At 45.7% G+C, this 26,846-nt stretch overlaps 2 protein-coding genes across 2 annotated transcripts; both read right to left on the bottom strand.

Moving 5' to 3' along the window:
* Nucleotides 1-6,520, bottom strand: lhfpl4b (LHFPL tetraspan subfamily member 4b). Its single transcript, XM_079169273.1, has 7 exons — nucleotides 6,369-6,520; nucleotides 4,922-5,142; nucleotides 2,511-2,715; nucleotides 1,416-1,495; nucleotides 1,148-1,295; nucleotides 751-788; nucleotides 1-669 (listed from the first exon to the last, which is right to left on the bottom strand). The coding sequence occupies exons 1-6, from the start codon at nucleotides 6,490-6,492 to the stop codon at nucleotides 760-762; spliced, it is 807 nt and encodes a 268-aa protein (XP_079025399.1). The 5' UTR covers nucleotides 6,493-6,520; the 3' UTR covers nucleotides 1-669; nucleotides 751-759.
* Nucleotides 6,521-10,616: 4,096 nt separating this feature from the next.
* hdac6 (histone deacetylase 6) lies at nucleotides 10,617-26,552 on the bottom strand. The gene is given in 30 exon segments (XM_079169567.1): nucleotides 10,617-11,657; nucleotides 12,227-12,355; nucleotides 12,441-12,587; nucleotides 13,065-13,208; nucleotides 13,343-13,564; nucleotides 13,642-13,778; nucleotides 13,851-13,936; nucleotides 13,938-14,029; nucleotides 14,114-14,263; nucleotides 14,968-15,160; nucleotides 15,259-15,464; nucleotides 16,804-16,972; nucleotides 17,273-17,401; nucleotides 17,596-17,743; nucleotides 17,867-17,934; nucleotides 18,876-18,982; nucleotides 19,254-19,343; nucleotides 19,427-19,486; nucleotides 19,594-19,659; nucleotides 20,220-20,346; nucleotides 20,445-20,513; nucleotides 20,921-21,025; nucleotides 21,099-21,196; nucleotides 21,664-21,760; nucleotides 22,285-22,325; nucleotides 22,623-22,707; nucleotides 23,703-23,788; nucleotides 24,809-24,931; nucleotides 25,068-25,162; nucleotides 26,343-26,552. Coding segments are annotated over 29 exon segments (3,327 nt in total). The 5' UTR covers nucleotides 25,152-25,162; nucleotides 26,343-26,552; the 3' UTR covers nucleotides 10,617-11,588.
* Between the last annotated feature and the right edge of the window lie 294 nt (nucleotides 26,553-26,846).

Below are 26,846 nucleotides of genomic sequence, written 5' to 3' on the forward strand. Positions count from 1 at the left end.
GCACTGAACTGTACGGAGACACATTAGGGACAATTCTAATTCCTAATTTAAGCTAATTCTTGGCTAGCTGGAACCACCTGCTAACATAATATTAAGCTAATTCTTAGCTAGCTGGAACCAGATGCTAACATAATTTTGAGCTAATTCTTAGCTAGCTGGACCCAGATGCTAACAGAATGTTATGCTAATTCTTAGCTAGCTGGACCCAGATGGTAACTCTGTTGTAAGTTGATCCAGAAGCTAAATCTATGCTAAGTTAACTATAACTTCTTATTGATGGATCAGTCAAATATTTCCCTATCTGATGTTTCTGGGTTAATGAATCCTTCATTTCCTGTTTAGTTTATTCTACATCAATACTTCATATTCTATAAGATCATCACATGTTCTGTTAGAACCTCGTATCTCTAAAAGCAACTCTTTTCAGCTTTATGACGATTCCTCTTCCATCTGATCAAAAAGAGTTCATGTAGCTGAAGAAGTAGAAGATTTTATCAACACTTAAAGGAACATCTCATCCTTCAGTTTATCACAAACATTAAAAAAAACATCACATTTGTACTTCAGTATAGTACTCGAGTAAATGTCGGCTACTTTCCATCGCTAGCTGACAGAAGCATCTCCTCTGATGCTGATGATGGTGATGGTGATGAAGAAGGATGGAGAGATCTGGAGGAAGAGGAGGAGAAGGATTAAATAATAAAGTGTGTGAAAAGTGTTAAAGAGACAGAAGAAGAAGAACAGACTTACCTGGTGACTTTACGCCGACATCAGCAGACCTGTGGTCACTGCAGGAACACACACACAGTTACTGCTAATGCTAAGCTAACTGTACCTGGAGCTAATGCTAAGCTAACTGTACCTGAAGCTAACTGTAAGCTAACTAGACCTGGAGCTAACTCTATGCTAACTTGACTCAGAAGGTATTTCTACACTAACTGGACCTGAAGCTAACTTTAAGCTAACTGGATCAGAAGCTAACTCCTAGCTAACTGGACCTGACGCTAACTCTATTCTAACTGGACCTGAAGCTAACTCTATTCTAACTGGACCTGAAGCTAACTCTATGCTAACTGGACCTGAAGCTAACTCTATTCTAATTGGACCTGAAGCTAACTCTAAGCTAACTCTATGCTAACTTCCTCACCGTCCTTGGCGTCCGGTGGCAGCAGGGCGTCCTGTCTGTTGGCGAGGACGAAGGCCAACGTGGCCAAGATGGCGGCATCCAGAATGCCCAGCATGGCGAGGATGTAGGCCCAGTGGACCGAACAGTTACCTGGAGAGAAGCTGCCCACCTGGAGAACAAGGATCGATGAGTCACTTTGACTTCCAACAAGGTTAACATGTTAATATAATATTAATACATCTTTAATACTTAAAGTATATTTTAATATTTATTGACTAATAAAACTCACAGAGTCTCCACACAGAGCTCTCATCTCTGGACTCTCCCACGAGTCTGGAAACAAAAGACAAGCCAATGCCAGACAGAAACCTGAGAGACAGACAGGAATAATAAGTTAAATTCTGTATTATAGATTATAATTGTTCGATTGTTATGGTTATAGTTAGCATTAGCCTAGCTAGCTTGTGACAAACAGCTAATAAGATTCCTCCATGTTGGACTCTCCGTCCAATCACAGTCCATCTCTGTCAGGACAGGCTGCTATTGGTCAACGGTGAAAATTTGCATTTCAAAGTTCACAAATGTTGAACTCTCCGTGAAAAATGTGTGCAAAATGTCACCGTTCATCAGTAAAACCACAAGGAACAGTAGAACCTGTAGAACCTGTAGAACCAGTAGAACCTGTAGAACCACTAGCATTAGTACATTACATTACAGTCATTTAGCAGACGCTTTTATCCAAAGCGAGTGGAAAGTAGAACCACTAGGACCAGTAGAACCTGTAGAACCACTAGGACCAGTAGAACCTGTAGAACCAGTAGAACCACTAGGACCAGTAGAACCAGTAGAACATGTAGAACCACTAGGACCAGTAGAATCTGTAGAACCAGTAGAACCACTAGGACCAGTAGAACCTGTAGAGCCACTAGGACCAGTAGAACCTGTAGAACCAGTATAACCACTAGGACCAGTAGAACCTGTAGAGCCACTAGGACCAGTAGAACCTGTAGAACCAGTAGAACCACTAGGACCAGTAGAACCAGTAGAACCAGTAGGACCAGTAGAACCAGTAGAACCAGTAGGACCAGTAGAACCTGTAGAACCACTAGGACCTGTAGAACCTGTAGAACCAGTAGAACCACTAGGACCAGTAGAACCTGTAGAACCACTAGGACCAGTAGAACCTGTAGAACCAGTATAACCACTAGGACCAGTAGAACCTGTAGAACCAGTAGAACCACTAGGACCAGTAGAACCTGTAGAGCCACTAGGACCAGTAGAACCTGTAGAGCCAGTAGAACCACTAGGACCAGTAGAACCAGTAGAACCAGTAGGACCAGTAGGATCAGTAGGACCAGTAGAACCAGTAGAACCAGTGACTAACCTGCAGTGAGCTGCAGCCAGGCACATATCTTGTAGACCGTGGCGGCGCTGCAGAACCTGAAGAGACAGAGACAGAGGACGCTGGTCCACACTGCCCACAGAGACACGCCCACTAAGACCGCCACAGACTGGAAGGACGGCAGAGGGGACAGACTGGAGAGACCACCACGACAGTCCAGGACTGGCCAGTCGGACTCCACACACACCTGAAGACACACACAGAGACACACACAGAGACATACAGAGACACACAGAGAGACACACAGAGACACACAGAGAGACACACACAGAGACATACAGAGACACACACAGAGACACACAGAGACACACACAGAGACACACAGAGACACACAGAGAGACACACACAGAGACATACAGAGACACACACAGAGACACACACAGAGACACACAGAGACACACAGAGAGACACACACAGACACACAGAGAGACACACACAGAGACACACACAGAGACACAAACAGAGACACACAGAGACACCCACAGAGACACACAGAGACACACAGAGACACACACAGACACACACACAGACACACACAGAGACACAAACAGAGACACACAGAGACACACACAGACACACACAGAGACACACACAGAGACACACACACAGACACACAGAGACACACAGAGACACACACAGAGACACACACAGAGACACACAGAGACACACAGAGACACCCACAGAGACACACACAGAGACACAAACAGAGACACACAGAGACACAAACAGAGACACACACACAGAGACACACACAGAGACACACAGAGACACACACAGACACACACAGAGACACACACAGAGACACACACAGAGACACACACAGAGACACACACACAGACACACACAGAGACACACACAGAGACACACACAGAGACACACACAGACACACACACACAGACACACAGAGACACACAGAGACACACACAGAGACACACACAGAGACACACAGAGACACCCACAGAGACACACACAGAGACACAAACAGAGACACACAGAGACACACACAGACACACACAGAGACACACACAGAGACACACACAGAGACACACACAGAGACACACACACAGACACACACACAGACACACACAGAGACACACACAGAGACACACAGAGACACACACAGAGACACACAGAGACACACATAGAGACACACAGAGACACACACAGAGACACACACAGAGACACACACAGAGACACACACAGAGACACACCCAGAGACACACACACAGAGACACACCCAGAGACACAAACAGAGACACACACAGAGACACACACAGAGACACACACAGAGACACACACAGAGACACACACAGAGACACACACACAGAGACACACACACAGACACACACAGAGACACACACACAGACACACACAGAGACACACACACAGACACACACAGAGACACAAACAGAGACACACACAGAGACACACACAGAGACACACACAGAGACACACACACAGAGACACACACACAGACACACACAGAGACACACACACAGACACACACAGAGACACACACAGAGACACACACACAGAGACACACACAGAGACACACAGAGACACACACACAGAGACACACACAGAGACACACACAGAGACACACAGAGACACACACAGAGACACACACAGAGACACACACAGAGACACACAGACACACACACAGAGACACACAGAGACACACACAGAGACACACACACACAGACACACAGAGACACACAGAGACACAAACAGACACAAACAGAGACACACAGACACACACAGACACACACAGAGACACACACAGAGACACACACAGAGACACACACACAGAGACACACCCAGAGACACAAACAGAGACACACACAGAGACACACACAGAGACACACACAGAGACACACACAGAGACACACACACAGAGACACACACACAGACACACACAGAGACACAAACAGAGACACACACAGAGACACACACAGAGACACACACAGAGACACACACACAGAGACACACACACAGACACACACAGAGACACACACACAGACACACACAGAGACACACACAGAGACACACACACAGAGACACACACAGAGACACACAGAGACACACACACAGAGACACACACAGAGACACACACAGAGACACACAGAGACACACACAGAGACACACACAGAGACACACACAGAGACACACACAGACACACACACAGAGACACACACAGAGACACACACAGAGACACACACACACAGACACACAGAGACACACAGAGACACAAACAGACACAAACAGACACACACAGACACACACAGAGACACACACAGAGACACACACAGAGACACACACAGAGACACAAGCTGTTAGAGTTGCTCAGCTGTGATTGGACAGTCACTGTTTGGAGGCGTGGCTTCATGTCTCACCTCAAACAATCCCAGAGTGCCGCTGACCGGGACAGGCCCCGCCCCCAAGTGACGGGCGTCTCCGGTCCCGATCCAGGACGGCTGCACCAGAACCACTATCTGGAGGATGGCGAAGCAGAGAGAACACACGGCCCAGAGGACCCCGACCGCACGCGCACTACGGACGAACTCCGTCTGATAGAGACCAGGAAGCTCCGACAGGGGGGGGGAGACAGACATACCTGAGGGGGGAGAGAGAGAGACAAACCTTTATTTACCTAAAACAACATGAAAGAAGAAAACATCGTTGTCATGGCATTAAATAGAAACAAATCAACAAAAAAGACAAAAAACAATCAAACAGTTTCTCTTCACAATGTTTTGAAACGAGCGTTGAATGTTAGTTCATGTTATTATATTCAATGAAATCCTGAATGTTGTTCATACTGTAAAATATCTAAAATCACTTGGAGTTCACTTTTTTATAGCAGACTCCTAGAATGAAGGTGGTCCTGGACCAGGTCTCACCAAACCCTTTAAAAACACCCTGCAGTGTGTTCAGAAGGTTCCAGAGTCACAATGATAGAAACAGTGGAAACGGTCTCTACTGGATCACAGTCAGCAGCAACAGAATCATAGTGATATTGCATAAAACAAGCCAAGGCACGAGACGTTCCCCTTCGTTGACGGAGCAGTGCGGCGGCAGAAACTCCAGATCTGTGACGTGATCTACCCAGCGCTCGGTCTGGCGGTGTGTTCTCGTAGTGTGGGCTCTGATAAGCTGCATGAGGTCGTGTTCTGAAATCAACCAATATGTTGAAGCTCTACCCAAAATAATAATAACAATAAAAGCTATTTAGTGTAGGAACCGGATAGGATCCGTGTAGGATCCTCCGCTGTAGACCTCCAGTTCTCTTCTTAACCTCTTCCACTCCCCCCTGGTCCTGAGACCCCGTTCAGCTCTGGAGTGAATCCTAGATCTGGACATGGATCTGTGGAGTCAGGATCCTCCTGCTCTGCTGGATGGACTTCAGCCCGAGTAGAGAAGCCACTTCAGGTCAGTCCAGGACCAGCTACACCCACCAGTGTCCTCAGGGTGGTGGTCCACCAGCGGCTCTTGAAGCAGCCAGCGTAGTGAGCACGTGGGCTCCAGTCTCTTCACTCAGCTCCATCATTGTTCAGCTCTTTCCTTATTGTCTGAACTATGTTCTTCAGTCTGTAGACCTCCTGCTCATGTGTGATCTCACAGAGCTGGAGGGAGTCAGAGAGCTAGTCCTCCACTTTAGCTCCTCTGCAGATAATCCTTCATTTCCTCCTCACTGCTGGCCCTGTTCAGAGCCTCACTGTCCTCCAGACCGGACTCAGCTGCTCCTCTACTTTCTTTCGTTGCCACCTCACTACCGGTCTCCACCTGTCTTCCAGTACTCTCCCTCACCTCCTGAGGCCCACTTGTCTCCTCCCCCCTCACCTCGTTGGGGATCTGGACAGCTCTCTGGTTGTTGCTTCGTCTCTAATGAACGGTGGACGTTGGACACAGAGACTTTCACTGCCGGTGAGCTGAGAGGATAAACCTCGATCCCGTTCTCCAACATCACCAACGCAGCTTCTACCACAGCGCTGTTCATCCACGCAGAGAGAGAGAGAGAGAGAGAGAGAGAGAGACAGAGCGAGAGAGAGACAGAGAGAGACAGAGACAGAGAGAGCGAGACAGAGAGAGCGAGACAGAGAGAGCGAGAGAGGTTTAAATGTATCTTTATTTCTTGTTAAGTTCCGTTTACAGTTGATGAAAAGCTAAAACAAAATGAATTCATGCAAAAAAACCAAAACAAAATGTAAATACTAAATAAAACAGAAATAAGTGGAGAAGCAGAGCATCGTCTCTGACTGAGACCAGAATGTCTTTCTGACCCCAAATGTTCCACCAGCCCCTTGGGGAGGATCCACCTGGATCCACCTGGACGCCCTCGCTCCTCCATCGTCCCGTTGGTCACATAGTGTTCGGTCTCCTCCTCTGGCAGGGAGGCGCAGACCTCCTCCAGCAGCCTGATGGACCGGATGCTGATCAGCGGTGTCGTCACAGCTCTCTGAGGGACTGTGAAGACCCGCCACGCCCGTAAGACGGACCGGTAGACGGTGGTCGAAACACTTTTCATGGATTTGTCTGCGTCTGGAAAATAGTCTGAAACTTCTACAGATTGTCCAAAAGTTTCCTCCAGGAAGTTATCAATGTCCTCCAGCCTGTACAGACCTCCTCCTCCACAGCAGCCCCCCCACTCTCCTCTGGTCTGCCTCCTCCACTCTCCCTCATAGCGTCCTCTGCTCCTGCTGTCAGTGCTTCCTCCACTTCTCTCCTTCCCTCTGCTTCTTTCCTTCCCTCTACTGTCTGCCCGCTAAACCCCTCCTCGGCCTCGGTCGGTGGGTCGTCGCCCCCCCGCGGAGCAGCGACCTCCGCTCGTCATTTAGCGGAGCTCCGGTGTGTTCTCGCTCCTCCGCCGGTACGGTCCCCGGCTCGGGGTGCCCTTCGGCCGGCCTGTGAGGACAAGCGGTCCGCTTGTGGCCCACTTCCCCACACTCAGAGCACCTGATGCTACCTGTGCTAGCGTACAGCATGTAGCGTCCCTCCCCGTGTTTCACCCTGAAGGAGACCTGCAGCGTCTGTGAGGGACAGGTGAGGAGCATGAACACCTGTCTCCTGAAGGACTGGACATGCTTCAGTTCAGACCCACAGTCCTGAAGCTGCTCGCCAGCTTCCCAAAGCGCTGCAGCTCTCGCTCCAACACCTGGTCGGGAATGAACGGGGGAACACCGGAGACGGTGACCCGGGTGGAGGCACTGCGAGCGGGGAAACCTGCAGAAACACGCCGTTCAGCGAGACGCCGCTCGATATTAACTCCGCCACAAAACGCTCCTCTTTCAGAAACACCAGCACAGCTCTGTTCATCCTGGAGGCAGAGGACAGGTTAGCATGTCCCACACGGTCTCCACAGCAGGAGAACCTCCACCGGGACACACGGACGCCTCAAAGACATGGACGCGTCTCAGAGGACGCAATCCCCGACAAGAAACACGGTTCTCTGTCCACCAAAAACACCAAAACACACCGAAAACACACCACACAACCACAACTCAATCACACACAGAACTAAGGAGAAAGATTTAAGAAAAGTTTGAGAAAATCACCAAACATTTAGAAATACTCTCCACGCGGTCCACCACCACGAGAGACAGAGAGAGACAGAGAGAGAGAGAGACAGAGAGAGAGACAGAGAGAGAGAGAGACAGAGACAGAGAGAGAGAGAGACAAAGAGAGAGAGAGAGACAGAGAGAGAGAGAGACAGAGACAGAGAGAGAGAGAGACAAAGAGAGAGAGAGAGACAGAGAGAGAGAGAGACAGAGAGAGAGAGAGAGAGAGACAAAGAGAGAGAGAGAGAGACAGAGATTTGATCACAGATATTCTCTCTTAGTTTATTACAGACCATAATATCACATCGCTGATATTTATATTTATGTAGTCGTGTTCTTATCAGATATAAATGAAACTCAGTAAAGTGATTCTTATTATAATGATGATTATTATTCATGATGAGCTCTGGGCTTTTCCCGCCATGTTTATCATTTATAAATAAACATAGAACACATATTATGACGCGTTAATGAATTCAGTGTTTATATACATGGTTCGGTCCCGGCTCCGCTCCGACAGTCGCATGTCAATGTGTCCTTGAGCACCTTGAGCAAGGCACCTCACCCCGCTGAGCCTCCGCTGTGTGATAGAATCTGAGTCCTCTGAATAAACGCGTCTGTAACGAACCATCACATCGTGTCAGCCAATCAGCATCGAGATGAACGTAAACACCTCCCGTTGTTTACCGAGACGGAGAGAGAGACAGACAGAGAGAGAGACAGAGAGAGAGAGACAGAGAGAGAGAGAGACAGAGAGAGAGAGAGACAGAGAGAGAGAGACAGAGAGAGAGAGACAGCGTTATGAAGCAGTTCTGTCTCTCTCTCTCTCTCTCTCTGTCTGTGTCTCTCTCTCTCTCTCTCTCTCTCTCTCTCTCTCTGTCATTTAAAGAGAAACAGACTGAAATCTGAAATCTGAATCATCAACAAGATGAAAGAAGAAAACAAACCTGCTTCCGGAAGAGATCCACCTGTCTCTCTCTCCGTCTGTCTGTCTGTTTATCTGCAGGATGGAGAGAGGAGAGAGGAGGATACAGCTCTAGGTACCCGGATGTAGAGCTGTATCCGTCACCAGAAATCTGTGAGTGAATTAAACACGGTGACGTCATGAACCTCAGCAGGAAAGCTACTCATATATATATATTAAAATATATATTTATACACTATATATAACATGTTAACATATATTCATACACTATATATAACATGTTAACATATTTATACACTATATAAAACATGTTAACATATATTCATACACTATATATAACATGTTAACATATATTCATACACTATATATAACATGTTAACATATTTATACACTATATATAACATGTTAACATATATTCATACACTATATATAACATGTTAACATATTTATACACTATATATAACATGTTAACATATATTTATACACTATATATAACATGTTAACATATATTCATACACTATATATAACATGTTAACATATTTATACACTATATATAACATGTTAACATATATTCATACACTATATATAACATGTTAACATATTTATACACTATATATAACATGTTAACATATATTCATACACTATATATAACATGTTAACATATATTCATACACTATATATAACATGTTAACATATTTATACACTATATATAACATGTTAACATATATTCATACACTATATATAACATGTTAACATATTTATACACTATATATAACATGTTAACATATATTTATACACTATATATAACATGTTAACATATATTCATACACTATATATAACATGTTAACATATTTATACACTATATATAACATGTTAACATATATTTATACACTATATATAACATGTTAACATATATTCATACACTATATATAACATGTTAACATATATTCATACACTATATATAACATGTTAACATATATTCATACACTATATATAACATGTTAACATATATTCATACACTATATAAAACATGTTAACATATCTATACGTATGTCTGTAGTAGTAGCATTGGTAGTAGCAGTAAAAGTGGTAGTAATATTTTTTGTAGTAGTAACAGTAGTAGTAGTAGTTGTAGCATTAGTAGTACTTGTATTTAACTACAGTACTTGAGTAATTGTACTTAGTTACATTCCAGCAATGACACATTGTTGCGCCGTAGCTAAAATTAGCTACAGACATAAAATGCTACTTTAACAATAATACATGTTTAATAAAATGTAAATGTGTATCTCAATAAATACTTTTACTTTAGTATTTGGCTGATACCACTTTTACTTGTAACAGACTTAGTATAGTATCCGAGTAGTTATTCTACCAATTTGTACTACAGTTCATTGTTGACTTCATTACCCAGAATGCCCTTCAACACAATCTCAACCACATGTGTGAACATCAAACTAAAGTTCACTTCCTGTCTCTGGAGCTTTCAGCCACAACCTGTGACCTTCATCAAGAAACACATCATAAAGAATAAATCAAGAGTATTTATTGTTCTTCATGAAACTGATTATTAACAATTATTATTATTATTATTATTCACAAGTGACAGAAAAACACACACGAACATTTTAATAGTAATAAAACATTAATAAGAAACAGAATATTGCACAGAACACAAAGCTCTTGTCTCCACCCGACAGTCAGTGAATCAAACGCACCTCAGACACAGAAAGACTTTAATCAGCTTCAAAGAGAAAACTTTAGTCTCCAGAAGGGAAACTACATGTTCAGTCTTTTCAAAATAAAGCGCTGCCAGAACATAATACAACTGAAACGATTAAAGACATACAATTCCACAGGTGTGAAAATCAAACACACCTGAAGAGAGGAAACATTTTGACGTCTTTCTGTTGAAAGTAAATACGTTAAACGCCTCAAATCAAAAAGTCATTTTGAATCAAAGAATATAAATATAATAGAAACATAAACTCTGATCATCAAAATAAGTTTATTTATCAACTTCATAAATTATTTTAAAGTAAAATAATAAAAGTTGTTCTGACAGAATAAAGCTCTAATTCTCTCACGAACTGAACTTTGGTGATTGTTTAATAATCATCATTAAAGCAACAAATACAAAAACAATGGTGCCACGATTTGTGGGCGTGGCTTCTGATGACATCACCACGCTTAGTATACATGTATGTATACTACATGTACTACATACTACATGTACACATACTACATGTAGTATACTACATGTAAGTATAAATCATCACTTTGTCGTATTGATTTGAAATAATCTCCAGAATGAATCAGATCAGTTCACCTCGTCTACCATTTCCCACAATGCAACAGTCTGTGGACATGATTGCATCCCTGAAGTGAAGAAACAGCAGAAATCTGAAGTTTTAATAAAGTTGATGTTGAATCTAAAATGTTGTTTAGAGCTCAGAAACTAATAAACTGGATTATTCATGTTTTATGTTTGAACTTTCTCCTCAATCACGTTTTATTTCATCATGAATACATTGTTTAATGTGTACTGTATACTGTGTCCTCCTCCTCCTCCTCCTCCTCTCAGCTCCATGGAGGGATCTCTTCTCCAAACTTGGAGCAGTGAGCAGCGTTTTTAGCTTCGAACAGAATCTGAAGAACAAAGTTTCAGTTTATATTTCTAAAATAATGAATTCATATTAATAATAACAAAACATGATGTAGAACAATAATAATTCAAGTTTCGAGTTACAACTACTTCCTTTTTCGTGGCGAATGGTGTTTTTTTGCCGCCACGCCACGGATACATAGTACGATAACTTTTTGATCTTTGAGTAAGTTTTCACTGTCAAGGTCTCGAGAGCAGACTGACCTCATCTGAAGTGGATCGGGTTAAATCTCTAGGAGGAGGAGTTAAAGTATGATGCCTTGAAATGGTCCAAAAACGTCATACAATTCAAAATGGCCGACTTCCTGTTTGGTTTGATGAAAAACTCCAAGAGGATTTTTTGTACGTCCCATCACGTTCCACATACCTACCAACTTTCAGACAGCTCGGTGAAACCCAATGTGGGGGCTACTCAATAGGGGGCGCTAGTGAGGCAACATCTCATAACGCAGCTGGACAACCAATCAGACATTTCACCACGACACCAAAAAAATCCCAGTTTAATAAACAGTAGAACAACAACAGGTCCCTCATAATAACAACGAGGACTCACCTGGTGGTGGACGTAGGACTCACACAGGTAGCACCACACAGACAGGTCACAGAAGCTCAGAACCATCGGGTGTTCAGACACAACGCCGTGAGTCACCATGTGCTCATTTACATAACGACCACACAGCACCTGAGACAGAAAAGAGAACAGGTGAGATGCATTACATCATCAACAGGTGAGACAGAGTCTGTGATGGAGAGGTGATACAGGTCACCTGGTAGCAGGTGAGACAGGTCCAGTTCTCAGCGCCGGAGCCGCAGTCCTGACACGACTGGAAGACATCTATACCTGAGGGGGGGAGGGGCTTAACAGCATCCAGGTGAGGACACCAGGATAGAGGGTCCACCACGTACAGAGAGGTCTGAAGACACAGACAGACAGACAGGTGAGTGACATGAAGACAGACAGACAGACAGGTGAGTGACATGAAGACAGACAGACAGACAGGTGAGTGACATGAAGACAGACAGACAGACAGACAGGTGAGTGACATGAAGACAGACAGACAGACAGGTGAGTGACATGAAGACAGACAGACAGACAGACAGACAGACAGGTGAGTGACATGAAGACAGACAGACAGACAGGTGAGTGACAAGAAGACAGACAGACAGACAGACAGACAGGTGAGTGACATGAAGACAGACAGACAGACAGACAGACAGGTGAGTGACATGAAGACAGACAGACAGACAGACAGACAGGTGAGTGACATGAAGACAGACAGACAGACAGGTGAGTGACATGAAGACAGACAGACAGACAGACAGACAGGTGAGTGACATGAAGACAGACAGTATGTTTATAATTATTAAATAAAATAAATGAATGTCCTGACATCTGTCTGTCCTCCACTCATCAGCTCCAGAGACGTCTCAGGTTTCGACCAACCACACGCTCCCTCTGTCTCTGGCTCCGCCCCCGCTCCAACAGCAACCTCATCGCCGGGGGCAACCGATTCTGGTGCTGCCACGGCAACAGCCTGTGAAGGGTCAATAAAGTTTAAAATACACAAAACGACAGACGAGACGTCCACGAGACGGACGCGACGTCTCCATGAGACGGTCTATCCATATAATCTCCGTATGATGCGACGCCATCAGACTTCCTGCTCACCTGAGGCTGCAGCAGGGCGCTCTCTGCTGATTGGCTCAGGGCGCTCTCTGCTGATTGGCTCTGCTCAGGAGTCCCTTTACACGTGACCTCCTCTTCGCTGAGGCGGACCTTCGGTCTGGCCCCACCAACCTCGTTGGATGTAGCAGGAGTGTGATCGGCTGAGGTTTGACTGATGTCCAAACCGGCCAATCCCTGAGTGAGCTGCTCGAGGCCGGGCTCAGTCTGATTGGACGAAAACACAAAAATCAGATCTCATTGTTTTTTTTCCTTCAGATTGTAATTTTAAGATGTACATTTACCGTGATGTCCTCCAGGCCTGCAGAGGGCAGCGGAGGTTTGTTTGTGTTGCTCGTCTCTGACTTCCTGCCTTTTCCTTTAGAACTACGTTTCCCACGATGCTTCAGGGCCGGCAGGGACGATCGCAGCGACTCTGAGACTGAATGAAACGGGAAAGTCAGACGTATTCACAGGTTCAATTAATATAGAACAGATGAAGTCCTGTACTGACTGCGGATCCTCAGCGACATCCAGTAGGGGGCGTGGTGTCGGATGACCTCATTGATCGTTACCGCGGCGCTGTGATGAGGAGGGGGGGGGGGGAGTCACTAAGGAGGGAGGAGGGTCTCCTAGCAACACACTGGTGCACATCGCCATGGAGTCAGAGATGGACGACAGGTTATAACCTCCCTGTGAGAGACAGACAGGTCACTTCAACTGACTTCACTTCACATTCATGCAACGTGTGTGTGTGTGTGTATCTTGTGTGTGTACCTCCAGTATGAGTAGGACCCGCCCCCCAGCCAGTGACATCAGCAGGTGTGTGAGGTGGGCGTATCCCTCAGGGGTCACATGATATCCACCCAGTGGATCTCCTCGAGCTGCATCGAAACCGGCCGACACCAGAACCAAACCCGGGTTAAACTGTAGAGAGAATGTGACGAATGGAACCAGAACTAGCAGAGAAAGGCACAGACCGACCCCCTACATCCAGACCGACCCCCTACATCCAGACCGACCCCCTACATCACAGACCGACCCCCTACATCCAGACCGACCCCCTACATCGCAGACCGACCCCCTACATCCAGACCGACCCCCTACATCGCAGACCGACCCCCTACATCGCAGACCGACCCCCTACCATCACAGACCGACCCCCTACATCGCAGACCGCCCCCCTACATCGCAGACCGACCCCCTACATCCAGACCGACCCCCTACATCGCAGACCGACCCCCTACATCGCAGACCGACCCCCTACATCGCAGACCGACCCCCTACATCGCAGACCGACCCCCTACATCCAGACCGACCCCCTACCATCGCAGACCGACCCCCTACATCGCAGACCAACCCCCTACATCCAGACCGACCCCCTACATCGCAGACCGACCCCCTACATCCAGACCGACCCCCTACATCGCAGACCGACCCCCTACCATCGCAGACCGACCCCCTACCATCGCAGACCGACCCCCTACATCGCAGACCGACCCCCTACCATCACAGACCGACCCCCTACCATCGCAGACCGACCCCCTACCATCACAGACCGACCCCCTACCATCACAGACTGATCCCAGATTAGAGGACTCCATCACTGAAGTGTGTTTCTGTGTTGTTACCTCGGTGGCGATCGGCATGACCACACTGTGAAAGGCAGCGAGGTAGTCCGAGTCTCCCATCCGCCCGCCGCTCCACGCCACGTTGACGTTAAACCCCGCCCCCTTGGAAACGCCCACCCTGTCGGGGGCGGCGTCTTCCGAAGACGGGAAGAACATCCCGTTGTCATAGCGATGGAGGGAGATGTACAGGACGCTGGAGACAGAGAGAAAACACTTTAATTCATTTTACATCACTTTACCTTTAATTTATCTTTGCATCCATTCACTTTACTTCAGTCTCGTTTCACTCACCTGTCATCGTCCTCAAACATGTGCTGCGTCCCGTTGCCGTGGTGAATGTCCCAGTCCAGGATGAGGACTCGCAGAGGTGCATCATGGGATATTTTCTGGGCGTGGCGAGCGGCGAGAGCTGCCGTGTTGAAGAAACAGAAACCACACGGAGAATCTCTCTCTGCGTGATGACCAGGAGGACGAACGATGGCCACGGCGTTACTCACCTGAGAGACGGACAGGTACACGTCAGTTCTACTGTACAGCAGGTACTGTAGTATTTATACTGTAGTATGTATACTGTACAGCAGGTACTGTAGTATTTATACTGTAGTGCATGTTATCTGTGTGTGTGTGTTACCTGTGTGTGTGTGGTACCTGTGTGTGTTACCTGTGTGTGTGTGTTACCTGTGTGTGTTACCTGTGTGTGTGTGTGTTACCTGTGTGTGTGTGGTACCTGTGTGTGTTACCTGTGTGTGTGTGGTACCTGTGTGTGTTACCTGTGTGTGTGTGTTACCTGTGTGTGTTACCTGTGTGTGTGTGTTACCTGTGTGTGTGTGTTACCTGTGTGTGTGTGGTAATTGTGTGTGTTACCTGTGTGTGTGTGTGGTACCTGTGTGTGTGTGTGTTACCTGTGTGTGTGTGTTACCTGTGTGTGTGTGGTACCTGTGTGTGTTACCTGTGTGTGTGTGTTACCTGTGTGTGTGTGGTACCTGTGTGTGTTACCTGTGTGTGTGTGTTACCTGTGTGTGTGTTACCTGTGTGTGTTACCTGTGTGTGTGTTTTACCTGTGTGTGTGTGGTACCTGTGTGTGTTACCTGTGTGTGTGTGTTACCTGTGTGTGTGTGTTACCTGTGTGTGTGTGTTACCTGTGTGTGTTACCTGTGTGTGTGTGTTACCTGTGTGTGTGTGGTACCTGTGTGTGTTACCTGTGTGTGTGTGTTACCTGTGTGTGTGTGTTACCTGTGTGTGTGTGTGTTACCTGTGTGTGTTACCTGTGTGTGTGTTACCTGTGTGTGTGTGTGTTACCTGTGTGTGTGTGTTACCTGTGTGTGTGTTACCTGTGTGTGTGTGGTGCCTGTGTGTGTTACCTGTGTGTTACCTGTGTGTGTGTTACCTGTGTGTGTGTTACCTGTGTGTGTGTGTTACCTGTGTGTGTGTTACCTGTGTGTGTGTGTTACCTGTGTGTGTTACCTGTGTGTGTGGTACCTGTGTGTGTGTGTTACCTGTGTGTGTTACCTGTGTGTGTGGTACCTGTTTGTGTGTGTTACCTGTGTGTGTTACCTGTGTGTGTGTGGTACCTGTGTGTGTTACCTGTGTGTGTTACCTGTGTGTGTGTGGTACCTGTGTGTGTTACCTGTGTGTGTGTGTTACCTGTGTGTGTGTGTGTTACCTGTGTGTGTTACCTGTGTGTGTGTGTGGTACCTGTGTGTGTTACCTGTGTGTGTGTGTTACCTGTGTGTGTGTGTGGTACCTGTGTGTGTTACCTGTGTGTGTGTGTTACCTGTGTGTGTTACCTGTGTGTGTGTGTGGTACCTGTGTGTGTTACCTGTGTGTGGGTGTTACCTGTCCTGTGAGGACTCTCTCCACAGCAGTGAAACATCCTCCAGCAGCCAGCAGAGCGGACTGGAAGCTCTGGTTGTTGATGAAGATGGAGTTGAACTCGTGACCCAGTCTGTGCAGATCTCTGGGCTTCATCACTGAGGTGGCCTTCATCTGCTCAATGTGCTGTACACTGCTCTCACACACACACACACACACACACACACACACACACACACACACACACACACACACACACACACACACACACACACACACACACACACACACACACACACACACACACACTTATTGTTTAATCTTGATGGTTAAAGTTATATCTGAATATCAAAACTAAAAACATCGTATATATTGACCCAACAAACTCCAAATAGTAGAATATTGACGTATACACACACACACACACACACACACACACACACACACATATATATATACATATATACATATACACATGTAATTGTGTTTGTACCTGTGACACCTGGACAACTCCTCCTCTGTTGCTAAGCGAGCTGGTATCCGTTGGCAGCGATCGACCAATCCCAGCTGCTGATGTTTGGAGAAGATTTTAAAGATTCTCTGAGGCTGTTCAGGGTGATGCCTGCAGAGAACCACAGGACACACTTCACCACTCTACACACACACACAGGTTTATTCATGATGCAGGCTGTTTATATAAACAGGTATATATATATATATACAGTATATATATATATACAGTGTGTGTATATATGTATATACACACACTGTATATATAAAACCTCTGTACCACTGTTCATTGTGATGGTAACTCACCTGTCCCACATGTTCAGGTGCTCCATCATCCTCTCGTCATAAACCAGACCTGTTACCGTGGCAACAGAGGGAGCCGGGCAGGTCTGCTTTGTGCTCTGCTGATTGGTCGTTGCTCTCATGACACGGCCCTCAGCCAACGGGCCGCCTTCTGCACAAGGAGGGTTAACAGTGAGGGAGTCACTTTATGACCTTAAACAAACGTTCCTCTGAATAATATTTATGTTTCTTGTTCTGCTGAAACAGAGCAACACGTGATGATGTCGTTCCTCACCCAGTGTTTGCAGAGACACCCAGTGAGGATACAGAGCTGAGACAGTCTGAGAGATGGACTGCAGAGCACTGACAGACAGACAGACAGGTGGTTAGAAATCAGCACTGATGCTGATGAACAGGTGTGACTCAGGTGTGACTCTGGTGTGGTGTGACTCTGGAGTGACTCTGGTGTGACTCTGGAGTGACTCTGGTGTGACTCAGGTGTGACTCTGGTGTGGTGTGACTCTGACTCTGGTGTGGTGTGACTCTGGTGTGACTCTGGAGTGACTCTGGTGTGGTGTGACTCTGGTGTGACTCTGGTGTGACTCTGGTGTGACTCTGGTGTGACTCTGGAGTGACTCTGGAGTGACTCTGGTGTGACTCTGGTGTGACTCTGGTGTGGTGTGACTCTGGTGTGACTCTGGAGTGACTCTGGTGTGACTCTGGTGTGACTCTGGTGTGACTCTGGTGTGACTCTGGAGTGACTCTGGAGTGACTCTGGAGTGACTCAGGTGTGACTCAGGTGTGACTCTGGTGTGACTCTGGTGTGACTGGTGTGACTCAGGTGTGGTGTGACTCTGGAGTGACTCTGGTGTGACTCTGGTGTGACTCTGGTGTGACTCTGGTGTGACTCTGGAGTGACTCTGGTGTGACTCTGGAGTGACTCTGGTGTGACTCTGGAGTGACTCTGGTGTGACTCTGGAGTGACTCTGGTGTGACTCTGGTGTGACTCTGGTGTGACTCTGGAGTGACTCTGGTGTGACTGGTGTGACTCAGGTGTGGTGTGACTCTGGAGTGACTCTGGTGTGACTCTGGTGTGACTCAGGTGTGGTGTGACTCTGGTGTGACTCTGGAGTGACTCTGGTGTGGTGTGACTCTGGTGTGACTCTGGTGTGACTCTGGTGTGACTCTGGAGTGACTCTGGAGTGACTCTGGAGTGACTCTGGTGTGACTCTGGTGTGACTCAGGTGTGACTCTGGTGTAACTCTGGTGTGACTCTGGTGTGACTCAGGTGTTCCACATGTCACCTGTCAGAGGGAGCGGTGGGCGGGGTCAGAGGAGGACAGGCTCCTCCCAGCAGAGCTCTCACACAGGCTGCAGCGCCCTCCGCTGTGGACTGCAGGTTATAACCTCCCTGCACACAATGATAATAATAATCCTCGTCATCATTAGTTATTATGATTATTATTAATATTTCTGTTACTATAAGAAGAGAACTAGAGCTCCAGATATTATGTGTGAACATGAGAGATATTTGGCAAAATGAAATCATTAATAACACCTGAAGGTTTGTTATATGTGTTAATGAGACACGTGTTTCTATATATATACACACACACACACACACACACACACACACACACAATAACATAAGCTACACACAGATGATGTGAAACTGTTTTTACCTCGAGAGCAAAAACAAGTCGACCTTCTGCCAAACTCATCAGCATGTGAGTCAGAACATGAAAGCACTGAGGAGTCACACACATCTCCCCCTGAACACACACACACACAATGAAAAGATTAAATACACACATTATATTTATTGTCACTGATCTCAGGTCGGTGGAGCTTTTACCTTCTGATCACCGACTGCAGCATCAAATCCAGCAGAAACCAGAACCAGCTGAGGCTGAAACTGAACACACGCACACACACACACACATCATTTCATCAATATATTATCCTGTCGATGTGTGCGAGTGTGTGAGAGTGAGAGTGTGAGTGTGTGTGAGTGTGTGTTACCTCGTAGGCTACAGGAAGTAAGAGTTGTTGAAAAGCTGCGATGTAATCAGCGTCTGTCATCATCGTCTGGAGGATTAATAACACAAAACACAGTTCACACAGCGAAGAGTTCACTTTAAAACAGTTCACGGTGAGGACGGTTTACGGTGAGGATGGTTAACGGTGGGGACGGTTTACGGTGAGGACGGTTTACGGTGAGGACGGTTTACGGTGAGGACAGTTTACGGTGAGGACAGTTAACGGTGAGGACGAGGACAGTTTACGGTGAGGACAGTTTACGGTGAGGACAGTTTACGGTGAGGACGAGGACAGTTTACGGTGAGGACAGTTTAAGGTGAGGACGGTTTACGGTGAGGACGGTTTACGGTGAGGACGGTTAACGGTGAGGACGGTTAACGGTGAGGACGGTTAACGGTGAGGACAGTTTACGGTGAGGACGGTTTACGGTGAGGACAGTTTACGGTGAGGACAGTTAACGGTGAGGACGAGGACAGTTTACGGTGAGGACGGTTTACGGTGAGGACAGTTTACGGTGAGGACAGTTTACGGTGAGGACGGTTTACGGTGAGGACAGTTTACGGTGAGGACAGTTAACGGTGAGGACAATTAACGGTGAGGACAGTCACCTTGTTCCAGGGCAGGTTGATGTTTCTTCCTTCAGCTCGTCCGCTGCCAACAAACTGACTGTCAGACTCTGACAGGTGAGGCCAGAAAGATCCCTGTTGATACCTGTGGACACTGAAGTACAGGACACTGAGACACACACACACACACACTCTGTTAACAGGACGCATTTCCTCTTTGTAGTTTTCATAAAGACAATGTAACCAGATTGTGAGTCAGTATTGTACCTGGGGTCTTCCTGGAACAGGTACTGGATGCCCTGACCATGATGAACATCCCAGTCCACTATCAACACCCTGACACACACACACACACACACACACACACACACACACACACACACACACACACACACACACACACACACACACACACACACACACACACACACACACACACACACACACACACACACACACATTACGTTGAGAAAGGAAACATTTCAGTTAAGTTTACAGCTTCATTGAAACAATAAGACATCTGTTATGAACCTCTGCCCCAAAATAAAAAGAGCCAGAATTGAGCTAACGTCACAGATATTCAACATCAGAGATCATCAGCCAATCAGAGCAGAGGAATCAGACACGCCTCCCATCCAACTAGCAGGAGGTGCTGCTGCAATGACAACATGAGCCCTCATTGGCTTCCCACACACCAACACTGACAGGAAGTGACACACACACACACACACACACACACTTACCTGCGGACTGAGTGTCTGGTCTGAGCGTATCGAGCTGCAATCGCCACGTTGTTGAAAATGCAGAAACCGTTGGACTGGTTGGACTGAGCGTGATGACCTGGAGGTCTGACAGACAGACAGGTGATTACTTCAGTCATTGTGCTTCATTAACGTTTGAACAGCACCTGAACGTTGTTACCTGATGACAGCAAATCCGTTCCTCAGGTCTGAGGTCATCACCTGATCGACCAGCTGAAGGACAGAACCCACCGCAGACACACACACCTGGTAGGACTCCTGACACACACACACACACACACAGTAGAGTAGCAGGTACGTACGTTTATTTAGACAAAAACAAAGCTTTCATCACTTGTGTATTCATTAGACCACGGTCTCTACTGATACGAGGGATCGTAGAGCTCTGGGTGAACACAGGCGGCTACAGTATTTACTTCCTGATTCAACAACGCTGGCAGTCTCGTGGGGGGGGGGAGCTGCGCTCATGTGATTGGTTGAAAATGAAGCTGACATCTGATTGGCTACAGATAGGTCTATGTTGAAAAAAACGAATTTGTGAATCCAGCGACGTCAGAGGAGTCTCAAAAAACCCACAAACAAATACACACACATGCACAAATATATTTGTGATTTTTTGTGTGCATTGGAATGTATTTGAGTCTTTCTGTGTGCATTTGCAATTATTGAGACTGATCTGATCTGACCCTGTGTGTGTGTAGGTGTGTGTGTGTGTGTGTTCTTACAGGATGAAGATACACTGAGTCATATTTCTCAGACAGAGTGTGAAGTTCACTTTCTGTCATCGTCTGAGTCGACTTCATCAGATCAAAATATTGTTTCCTACAAACACAAGAAGGTAAAGAACAATAAAGAACAGAGGAGAACAATAGAGAACTATAGAGAGCTATAGAGAGCAATAGAGAACTGTAGAGAACAATAGAGAACGGTAGAGAATAATAGAGAACAATGGAGAACAGTAGAGAACAGTAGAGAACGGTAGAGAACGATAGAGAACGATAGAGAACGATAGAGAACGATAGAGAACGATAGAGAACGATAGAGAACAATAGAGAACGATAGAGAACGATAGAGAACAATAGAGAACAATAGAGAACGGTAGAGAACGATAGAGAACGGTAGAGAACGATAGAGAACAATAGAGAACGATAGAGAACAATAGAGAACGGTAGAGAACAATAGAGAACAGTAGAGAACAATAGAGAACGGTAGAGAACGATAGAGAACAATAGAGAACGATAGAGAACGATAGAGAACGGTAGAGAACAATAGAGAACAGTAGAGAACAATAGAGAACGGTAGAGAACGATAGAGAACAATAGAGAACAGTAGAGAATAATGCTCACGTGTGAACGAGCAGCAGTTCTTCTTCTACAGCCTCTCTGATCTGAAACACACACACATAGCGCCCCCTTCAGGTACATCACGTAAACAACATCAATATATAAATATCAAAGTTCAACGTGTGTTTCTCTGTGTAACTGTGATTACTGTTAATGATTCACTGTTGAAAGGATCAGCAGACCTGAAGTTACTCTGTAACAGAGTCAAACATCTGCTCGGTTCAGTCAGTGTTTAGTTGAACTGAACAGGGAAACATTCTGAGGTTGAACTCAGAGAACAACCTTCCAGCTTGTTCTAGGCTGCTTTTATTGTGAAACTCTGAAACAGGAAGTGGTCAGACCTGGACTCTGGTGCAGTGAGACAGCAGGTCCTGTCTGTCCAGCTCCTCCATGATGGACGTCACTCTGTCAGGCCTCTCTGGATGACTGAAGATCAATCAGGACTACCGATTAGTGCCCCGCCCCCTTCTCACATTTATATCAAGTGACATCATGATGTTTACAGAGGATAAGCCCCGCCCCCTTCTCACATTTATATCAAGTGACATCATGATGTTTACAGAGGATAAGCCCCGCCCCCTTCTCACATTTATATTCAGTGACATCATGATGTTTAGAGTATATATTGTTCCATAAATTACACAGATTCAAACTATTTAAACTAGATCAAATACTTATTGATCTCTTATGTGTGTCTTCATCTTCTGGAGGAACAACTTCTGACTCACCTGGAACATAATAATCAGTATTTTACTCGTTGTCTTTATGGTCCTGAGGCTTTCCTCAGGTGTGAGAGCTTTGTGAGTCTCTGCTGGTCTGAGGAGGTGTGATGTAGTCTCAGCAGGTGAAGAGCGTTGCTGGTTGCAGGAAGAGCTGCACTGCTGGCAGACAATGAGCCGTCAGTAGATCTCTGTCCTGAAGCTCTGCTGGAGGTTGGAAGCGTCAGGCCAACGAAGGCAACGGGGCGACTTCTTCAAGCCCGACTTCTTCAAGCCCGACTTCTTCAAGCCCGACTTCTTCAAGCCCGACTTCTTCAAGCCCGACTTCTTCAAGCTAAGACTTCTCCAGCGTGAGCTTGAGGGGTTTCTATTGTCCACCATGTGTTTCCCCACTGACGTCAGGACAGCAGAGTCGCTGCCCATCTTCCATCAGGCTGAAGACTCACCTCTTCATGAAGCTCTACCCTGAGCCTTCCTCTCAGCACTGGTTGTGTTCATGCTCGTGTGTTTCTGTACGTCTGCTCTGGTTTCTGCTCTGAGATGTTTAAAGGAGATGAACTCATGACTTCTGGTGACGAGTAGTTCTCTTGAACACTATGTTGAACACACTGACTGTAAGTCTCTTTGGATAACAGCGTCTGCTGAATGACTGTAATGTGATGTAATGTGTATTAACAATAAGAGGAAGGGGGCGGGGCTTACCTGGCATCCCAGAGGTTCTTATGATGAGTGAAGATCTCAGAGTAAACCAGACCTGTTCCTGAGACCTGGGACCTGGTGGACACGTCCTGGATCAGAGGAACACATGTTTGAATTGGTGTCAGCAGGATGTAACTCAGTACCAAGAGGTGTACTGAGAGTACTATGTGTACTGAGAGTACTATGTGTACTGTGAGTACTATGTGTACTGAGAGTACTATGTGTACTGTGAGTACTATGTGTACTGAGAGTACTATGTGTACTGAGAGTACTATGTGTACTGAGAGTACTGTGTACTGTGAGTACTATGTGTACTGAGAGTACTATGTGTACTGTGAGTACTATGTGTACTGAGAGTACTGTGTGTACTGTGAGTACTGTGTGTACTGTGTGTACTGTGAGTACTATGTGTACTGAGAGTACTGTGTGTACTGAGAGTACTGTGTGTACTGAGAGTACTGTGTGTACTGAGAGTACTGTGTGTACTGAGAGTACTGTGTGTACTGTGTGTACTGTGAGTACTATGTGTACTGAGAGTACTATGTGTACTGTGAGTACTATGTGTACTGTGAGTACTATGTGTACTGTGAGTACTATGTGTACTGAGAGTACTGTGTGTACTGTGAGTACTGTGTGTACTGTGTGTACTGTGAGTACTATGTGTACTGAGAGTACTGTGTGTACTGAGAGTACTGTGTGTACTGAGAGTACTGTGTGTACTGTGAGTACTGTGTGTACTGTGTGTACTGTGAGTACTATGTGTACTGTGAGTACTATGTGTACTGAGAGTACTGTGTGTACTGAGAGTACTGTGTGTACTGTGAGTACTGTGTGTACTGTGTGTACTGTGAGTACTATGTGTACTGAGAGTACTATGTGTACTGTGAGTACTATGTGTACTGAGAGTACTGTGTGTACTGAGAGTACTGTGTGTACTGTGAGTACTGTGTGTACTGTGTGTACTGAGAGTACTATGTGTACTGAGAGTACTATGTGTACTGAGAGTACTATGTGTACTGAGAGTACTATGTGTACTGTGAGTACTATGTGTACTGAGAGTACTATGTGTACTGTGAGTACTATGAGTGTGTGTACTAGTATCTTCTCACCAGCGTCTGCAGTCTGTGGATCAGCTCCTCGTCTTCCTCTCGGCTCCTCTCCATCCTTCCTCTCCTCTTTACCTCCTTCAGAAAGCCTCCTCCTTTCCTTCCCTCCTTTCCTTCACTGCTGCTCTGAACACATAAACATGTAAACACACCTCAGTGCTGCTGATGAAGACACAGCTGTTCATCACAACTCTGGGTTATGTTTCCTGGTAAACGTGTGTGTGTGTGTGTGTGTGTGTGTGTGTGTGTGTGTGTCACTGACCTGAGGAGACAGTCGAGGAGATCTTCTGACTGACTTTAGACCAGGATCAGGATCAGGATCAGGAGAATGTGATCCAGACTGCATCTCTGATCCTCCTGTGAGGGGTCAACAGAATCCTTCAGCTCAGAGGAAAAACATCAATTAAAGAGAATCTAACAGAATATCACAGAAGACCAAGACGACAAGAGATCTTTAATACAGAGATGTTGGCCTACTGAAGAGTATGTCCATACACAGTACACAGTACACAGTACACTGTGTACTGTGTACTGTGTACTGTGTACTGTGTATCAATATGTGTGTAATGAATCTATATATGAGTTTCACTTTTTGAATTGAATTACTGAAATAAATGAACTTTTCGATGATATTCTAATTCATTGAGATGCACCTGTATATGTGCTGGACCTGGACCAGGACCAGGACCAGGACCAGGACCAGGACCAGGTCTAGTCTCTGACAGTGTTAGCTAACAGCAATGTGCTCTATTTTATTGTTCATGTATTGATTACAACAATAGGAGGCAGACAGACAGACTATGTTGGAGATGTTCTATCAGTTCACTGCTGCTAGTCTGCTGGGGAGACTCTGAAGAAACTACTCTCCATACTGGATCACCAGGACCCCCCTCTGCACCACCTGCTGCAGGGACAGACTGATCCAGATCCAGGAGAACATTCTGCTGTCAGACTCTATAATGAACCACAGATCCTCCTCCACACGAGTACACGACTACACGACTACACGACTACACGAGTACACGACTACACGACTACACGAGTACACGACTACACGAGTACACGACTACACCAACGCTACACGCTGCTGCTCGCTCTACTGTTTTATACAGAGTTAGTTCATTTAATACGTTCTGTTTTATTGTATATACTGTGCATATCTTTGCATTTCTATGATTCTATTTCTTCAAATGCAATATCTGCTCTGTTATTTTATTGTACTGTATATATTGAGCATCTTTCATATTTTATGTTTACTCTGTAACTTTGTTTGCTGCTGCTACAAACAAATTCCCCCCGGGGATGAATAAAGCATCTATCATCCATCATCCATCCATCTATCATCCATCCATCATCCATCTATCATCCATCTATCATCCATCATCCATCCATCATCTATCATCCATCATCCATCATCTATCATCTATCAAATAGCGGGTCTTGAACAGCTGCATGTTTCAGCTCAACGCCAATAACGAAACATTAAAGATGTTAAAATATGTTCAAAGTTCACTGAAATCAAAGCGAAGAGACTCACTGTTTCTCTCCTTCTGTTTCTCTCCTTCTGTTTCTCTTCTTCTTCTTCTTCTTCTGTTTCTCTCCTTCTGTTTCTCTTCTTCTGTTTCTCTTCTTCTGTTTCTCTTCTTCTGTTTCTCTCCTTCTGTTTCTCTTCTTCTGTTTCTCTTCTTCTGTTTCTCTCCTTCTGTTTTTCTTCTTCTTCTGTTTCTCGCTCTGAGCGCCCGTTGAACCGTCGCGCCAATCTGACGTCACCACACATCGCTTCGGCGCCACCTGATGACGTTAACTGGCTCCAGAAACAGGTTCGTAAAGGTTTTATAAAAACATATATTTCTATAAAATCTAAACCTTTATGTAGAGAATAAAGTGACGTCATACTTTCATTTGTTTTGATGCTTTTTAATAAAAACTCTTAATAATCTGTGTCACATGAGCTGAAATGTCTCTACTTTGTCTCAAGTTAACTGTAGTAATATTGTATAGTATATATATATACTATGTATACTGTATATATAATATAGTA

The sequence above is a fragment of the Pholis gunnellus genome (assembly GCF_910591455.1).
Source record: "Pholis gunnellus genome assembly, chromosome: 2".
NCBI classification, from domain to species: Eukaryota; Metazoa; Chordata; class Actinopteri; order Perciformes; family Pholidae; genus Pholis; species Pholis gunnellus.